At 35.3% G+C, this 7,580-nt stretch overlaps 1 protein-coding gene across 1 annotated transcript in view; it reads right to left on the minus strand.

The window, feature by feature from the left end:
• Positions 1–649: 649 nt before the first annotated feature.
• Positions 650–7,580, minus strand: part of LOC107574029 (SLAM family member 5-like) — a gene marked incomplete at its 5' end in the record, with an annotated part of 15,337 nt that continues 8,406 nt past the window's right edge. Inside the window, 3 exons of the mRNA XM_016260503.1 lie at positions 650–1,518; positions 4,290–4,351; positions 4,466–4,588. Coding sequence (XP_016115989.1) covers positions 1,444–1,518; positions 4,290–4,351; positions 4,466–4,588 — 260 coding nt within the window. The remainder of the gene's footprint in view (positions 1,519–4,289; positions 4,352–4,465; positions 4,589–7,580) is intronic.

Here is a 7,580-nt window from a genome sequence, read left to right on the forward strand (position 1 = left end):
TAGTTTTGACAGTAGAATCACAATGTAAATACTTCATAAAATACTAAACCAGACCTAAGCAATATGTCAAACATAATCCTGTGAGTTTCACATAAATATTCTGCGCAGTTCTCCAGCATGAAAAGCATGTGCCTGCCAGAGAATGCCAAGTAGGCCTATATGTTGCTGCAGCTTGAGTATATCCTCCAAATGGAAGAGGCCTTTGCCACATGTAGGCGGAGACCCTCAAGTTAGTGGGGTCAAATTTACAGGTGGGGTTAGGTATGACCTTCAGTGCAAGCCATTTGTAGTCGTCTATAGTCCTACTCATTTGGAGCTGCTCCACCCACTCTGAGTCTGAACCTCAACATGTTCCCGCCTAAAGAGAAAAAGGGAAAAGCCAAACGTGTGGAAACATGTCCTGTCAGACAGGAAAACAGTAACTGCTAGAGTGATAGATTAAAACAAACACCAGGTTTAAATGTGTTAACTTGATGTAAGAATTCAATTCATTATTTTTGTGGCTTGTAATGCTAAAAGCTTTCAGAGACTAGATTTGCTTTATGTTCCAGAATATACTCTGAAAAGTGATTAAATATTAAAAACCACTTAACTACTTAAAACTGCATAAAGCATAACATTCGTAACAACATTGTTAACACACGTTTATTTCATTCAGTACAATGTTCATGAAATAATGCTGAAATATAAAATACACAAACACTGAAAGTTTAAGGCAGCTGTAGCATGAGCTCAAGCGATCAAGTCAAGACAAGTTAACTATGTAGCTATGTAGGCAGTTCTTGTGCATTATGAAGCTGTTACTGAATCCACTCTTTCTCAGACCTTTTTAAGACATATTAGTTCAAGAGCTACCAGAGTGTCTCAAAGTGTCAAAAGGAAATCGCTAAAATACAGTCCATGGCTCCTCGTACTGTTATCTGTCAGTAATGGTCTTCGAAAACTCAGCTGAAAGTCTGACTTTTATTTGATGTTTGATGAATAACACAATAATGAAATGGCAGTGTGGAAATAAATAACAAAAAAATAATACATTTGTGTTCTGCCTCAGTGGTTCTCAACTGGTTTCATTCGAGGGAGCAAGTTTTACATCAGACATTTGACCCAAATTGCTAATAATACTAAAGTGACAGTAATACTACTAAAATACGATCAAATGCTGAAATGGATTAATATTACAATGAGCTGCAAATCAATTATTAACATGAAATGGGCTGAATATGATAGCTATTTTAGTTTCTAAATCATTCCATTTTCCAAATCACTTGTCATAGGTTTAAAAAAAAAGATTTAACTTTTGCATGCTGCATTTTAATATCTGCATGCAACATTGCATCCCTCACATATATCCCAAAATATTGTGTTCATGAATCACCAGTTTCAGTTGAGAAACACTGCTCTATATGGCAGTTAGATTTTTTTTTTCGTTTTTAAGACAAAACATCACAAATATTGCAAATTGTGCTTCTTAGGTGCTGCAACACTTGAGTACACTATGCTATCTTCTCCATCAGGTTTCTGTGAGAAAATAATCACAAAGATAAAATCAGGAATCGTGTTGATGCCACAATCACAAAACTGGAGAAAGTAAATCTTTCTGAGAATAACAAAATACAGACAGAAAATGTGTCACATTATTAAACTGATCAGCAGAGTTGAAAGTAAGACGCTTAGCTCTCAAACTGCCATTTTGCCTGAAATTCCAAGATTTCCAAAATTTCAAGAACAGTGATAACCGCTCTAGAAAACCAAACAAGATGTTCATTCATCCCTTCAACTCTTATCATTGACGCTATTGGTTACAGAGTCTGTGAATATACGTTCATGCCTTCTTTTGTGGGACAGAACTGAGGAACTTCACGGCTTAATTTCAATAAAAGCTCATTTTATACGAGGAAGTTCTGAAAGGGACATTATACCTAAAATGGTATTTCCTATAAAGAATTCAGAATTTAAATTAAAAATCAGTGAATGAGATGGCTCACACACATCCAAACTGACAAATCTCAAAGCCACACATAACTTTAAGATATATATTAAAAGGGAGCGGTATCTCACAATCACAGACAGAGCAGTTTGTGATAAAGCAAGTCTTCGTGCAACTAGTCAATCTGCAACATATATGACATGATCTGCACACACATGCATGAATGATCATGCAAATATATGCACAAGTACAATAAAGCAGCAACAAGACAACAGCAGGAAAGTTTCCCTCTTGATGTATATTTCAAAGGGAGTAACACAGTGTCACTATAAGATATATACAATATCAATATAAATAAAGCTTGATCTAATATATTTATTTTAGAGATTAGTGATTAGAACAATTGTGTCTCTATAAAACATCTTTATCAGGGAGTAAATATATGAACTGTGTAGGAAACTTAAATTATTGACAAGTCATCATTTTGTGTTATTGTTTGGCAAGTTCACACAGCAGGTGTTTGATGTAACATCACTACACAGTAACCTACAGGAGATTTCACTACCTCACATTTTAAACAAGATAAAAGATAAAGATTCACCATTATTTGTGAATCACAGGTAGAACAGGTTTACTGTCAACTGACAAACTGGAGCCTTTTCAGTCTGTTGCTAAATTCCACTGAATTTATTTGTTATACTAATCCATTTCTGTCTAGACATATTTGTAAAGATTTGCGCACCTGTTAGTAACGGGTGTAGCTTAAATCCCTGTTAAGTAGAAAGGGTTGTCCACCATGCAGTGCCTGATGCACGGTGCATGTGAAACATAACATATCACTTAAATGAATCACTAGCTTTAAAACCAAATTCATCTATACTTCAGTTTAAAATAAAGCAGAATTTCTGCTTAAGATAAAATCAGGAATCGTGTTGATGCCACAATCACAAAACTGGAGAAAGTAAATCTTTCTGAGAATAACAAAATACAGACAGAAAATTCTTCACATTGTTAAACTGATTAACAGAGTTGAAAGTAAGACGCTTAGCTCTCAAACTGCCATTTTGCCTGAAATTCCAAGATTTCCAAAATTTCAAGAACAGTGATAACCGCTCTAGAAAACCAAACAAGATGTTCATTCATCCCTTCAACTCTTATCATTGACGCTATTGGTTACATTGGTTGCAGAGTCTGTGAATATACTTTCATGCCTTCTTTTGTGGGACAGAACTGAGGAACTTCACGGCTTAATTTCAATAAAAGCTCATTTTAAACGAGGAAGTTCTGAAAGGGACATTATACCTAAAAATGGTATTTCCTATAAAGAATTCATAATTGAAATAAAAAATCAGTGAATGAGATGGCTCACACACATCCAAACAAATCTCAAAGCCACACATAACTTTAAGATATATATTAAAAGGGAGCGGTATCTCACAATCACAGACAGAGCAGTTTGTGATAAAGCAAGTCTTCGTGCAACTAGTCAATCTGCAACATATATGACATGATCTGCACACACATGCATGAATGATCATGCAAATATATGCACAAGTACAATAAAGCAGCAACAAGACAACAGCAGGAAAGTTTCCCTCTTGATGTATATTTCAAAGGGAGTAACACAGTGTCACTATAAGATATATACAATATCAATATAAATAAAGCTTGATCTAATATATTTATTTTAGAGATTAGTGATTAGAACAATTGTGTCTCTATAAAACATCTTTATCAGGGAGTAAATATATGAACTGTGTAGGAAACTTAAATTATTGACAAGTCATCATTTTGTGTTATTGTTTGGCAAGTTCACACAGCAGGTGTTTGATGTAACATCACTACACAGTAACCTACAGGAGATTTCACTACCTCACATTTTAAACAAGATAAAAGATAAAGATTCACCATTATTTGTGAATCACAGGTAGAACAGGTTTATTGTCAACTGACAAACTGAAGCCTTTTCAGTCTGTTGCTAAATTCCACTGAATTTATTTGTTATACTAATCCATTTCTGTTTAGACATATTTGTAAAGATTTGCGCACCTGTTAGTAACGGGTGTAGCTTAAATCCCTGTTAAGTAGAAAGGGTTGTCCACCATGCAGTGCCTGATGCACGGTGCATGTGAAACATAACATATCACTTAAATGAATCACTAGCTTTAAAACCAAATTCATCTATACTTCAGCTTAAAATAAAGCAGAATTTCTGCTTATGTTACAGTAAGAAATAAGCAAGCACAGACGGATATTACGATTTCTTTTTTCTTTAAGCATGAATGATCCATCAGCTCACTAGTGCAGAGTTTTCTACAGGCAGGCAGCGAGACACAATGCACACAGCAAAACTGCATCTTACCGTATGGTGTAAAGGATGTGCAATGAATGTTGCTGTAGCATAATGTATGTCTTCATTTTCAACTGTTTTAATAATAACCACAGTTTAACTATAAAACATTATACATGAAATGATGGTCATATGATAAACACTTTTCCAACACAAAGACGAATATATGCAGTTGCAGTAATACTTGCCAGTTTGTGCTGTTTGTTTACGGTTCCTGATGTACCACAACAAAATCCCTCCCAAAACTGCAATTATGGCCACGAACAACAATACACCAACTACCACTGGTATGGAATAGGAACGGTGATGTTCTGTAATAAAAAAAGAGAAGACAATACTTAGTATAAAGCAGATCTGGCAGACATTCGTCTAATAGTGTTTAAAGTTAAAAATCACAACTTAAGAAACTCTTAATACTGTTTTTTTTGCATTGGTTCTTATTAATAACAACACAGATAAAATAAAAAAATAGCTATATTGTGAGTATTAATCTAGTAATGATTATTAAGAAAATAAATGGGGAGAAAGAATTAAGGCCCGTTCACACCAAGGACGATAACTATAAAGATAACGATAAATATATAGTTCTAAAAATCGTTCTCAATATTAAAGAATAGCAGAGTCCACACCACAACTATAACGATAAAGACAAAGAGAAACGATGTCGTTGGAATCACTTTCAAAACGATTTTTCTCCAGCTGATGAACGATAAAAAAAATTGTCAGCCAATCAGACTCCATCCTGCTGTAACAAGCTCGAGAATTTAAAGCGGCAGACGAGCGTGCGCTTACAATAAACAGACGATATCGTTCGCTGGTGTGGACGCTAATATCGTTATCTTTATAGTTATCGTTCTTGGTGTGAACGGGGCTTTAATGCTGCTAGGTGATTTTATTTTGGAACCTTCAGAAAACTTCAAATCAGTTTTTCTAAAGTCTTTGCTGACTTTATCGACTTCAAACGGGTGTAGCTCAGTCATTTTTTGTAAAATTCCTACAACTCATATATCATTTTGAAGGTCTTTTAATGGAGAATATAAAAAAACATATATTTTGCATTATTTGAACATTTGCTCATTGTGACTCATTTTGCCAGCACAGTTCACATATTTATATCAATACAGGTAAGGAGATTAATCACAGCTGACGCACCTGCACATGTGTGACAGAGTTGACTGATGTCCAGATGTTGAGTCTGGTTACTGATGGGATTTTTCACTACACAGCTGTAGTTGTTTGTACCCTGATATTCCACCTCCAGAGGTAGAGAGAGACTGATGCTGAGATCAGACACACTGATGTTGGACAATAAACTGTTTCCATTGAACCAGGAGAGAGTCACATCCCTCACATTCAACACTGAACACACCAATGAACATCTGGACACGGATGATCTTTGAGATGATGAGGAACAGTTTAAAGAGTTACTGGTGATGACAGGAGTGGAAAGAGGAGCTGGAAAACAATGTAGAAAGAACAAGTAAAAGTAAGTGTTATCTCAGTCTTATCAATAAACAACAACAAAAAATAACATGATGCAGATGTTTTCTTGCAAGTCTAATCAAAAAGAAACCAAAATTTTAAATGCAAGGCTGAGAACGAAATTAATGCTTGTACAGTATCTACTCCAACACACTGTTTGATCATTCAAGCAGCTGAATTATTATATCAACAATTGGTTGGTCATTTCATAGTTTCTGGCATTTGAATTAACATTTAGAAACATTTATACAACATACTAGAGTTCAGACTAGAATTAAACAATAATGAACAATCCTAGCATTAGTGAGAGTACAGTTTACTCACCATACACAGTAACACTGAAGCTCTTCAATGAGGTTTTTCCACTGATGACAGTCAGTTCATAAAGTCCAGTGTGTTCAGATCTGATGTTTCTGATGGTCAGAGATCCAGTTTGATTGTCCATCAGTAGTTTGTCTCTGAATCTCCCATCATTACTGACAAAAATAAAGTTTATTTGGTCCCTTTTAATGATTTCAGCTATTCGAGTGTTTTGAGGTCCAAACGTCCACAGTATCATATCATCTCTCTGTACTTTAACATCAGTGTGTAAAGTGACAGATTCTCCCTCCAGCACTGATACTGACTTCACTTCATCTGTTTTAGCATCAAACACACCTGAAACACATTCAAACAAAGGAAAAATCTTTGTCATAAACAAACAAGGATACAAAACAAAATTTGAATATAGTAACGGTACACACACGCGCGCGCATATAAAATATTATTTGCATAGGCATACTGTATTTTTCCTACATATTTGCGGGCTTTTCCAGTCAAGACCACCCAACATGAAATGCAATCCGGCTTACCATTTGTGATAAGAATGCATAGACTGACGAAAGCAGCGTCGGAATGCATATTACTCAAAAGATGTCCGAAAGATTTCTGATAATTAAAATCCTCATAGCGCTGTCGAAAACGTGCGTTCAAAACGACAGCTTCATAAGCAGAACTAGTTCTGCTCTGCTCATACTCTGCTCATACGGAAGGAGTGGGGGGCTTTATGACGCTATAGCACTATTATAAAGAGTTTATTATTTAAATTATTCGTGAATTCGTTAAGTTACTTGTTCTTAATTTAGAACTACTTCACCATATACTGATTTTGATTGCGTGTGTTGACTGAGAGAATATCTTCATTATGTTCAGTCTTGGTAGATATCGCTAACAGTCTACTAATCATAGCTATACTATATATTCTATATATTCTGATCACAATAATACATTGTTCATTTAAATTCAGAGTTTACTGGGGAAAACATTCTTCACACATTCAATGGACAAATACAGGGAAGCAGGATAATAAACCAAATAAATGTATTTGTGATTTTTGACTGCATAACACATAACTTTGGCTGACTCCACCCCCTTAGGGGGTTGGGTCGCCATGACATCTTTTGTTGATCCTGGATCAACATAACTGTCCAAAAATATAGACTTAACCCAATCCCTACCCCTAAACCTAACCCTACCCATAATTTATTCCTAAAATCAGTGTGAAATGATAGCTGATTAACAAGGGTGTAGAAGCACCTAACCCTGATCGTAAGCCTAAAACAGATATTTCCTGAAAAGTTATCCCTCAATTCTGATTGGTTAATTGGAATGTTGTTCCAGGATCAACAAGGATTTTGATCCAGGAACATAATAAACCAAATAAATGTATTTGTGATTTTTGACTGCATAACACATAACTTTGGCTGACTCCACCCCCTTAGGGGGTTGGGTCGCCATGACATCTTTTGTTGATCCTGGATCAACATAACTGTCCAAAAATAT

The sequence above is a fragment of the Sinocyclocheilus grahami genome, unplaced genomic scaffold (genome assembly GCF_001515645.1).
Source record: "Sinocyclocheilus grahami isolate Dianchi unplaced genomic scaffold, SAMN03320097.WGS_v1.1 scaffold2096.1, whole genome shotgun sequence".
Classification (NCBI taxonomy): Eukaryota; Metazoa; Chordata; class Actinopteri; order Cypriniformes; family Cyprinidae; genus Sinocyclocheilus; species Sinocyclocheilus grahami.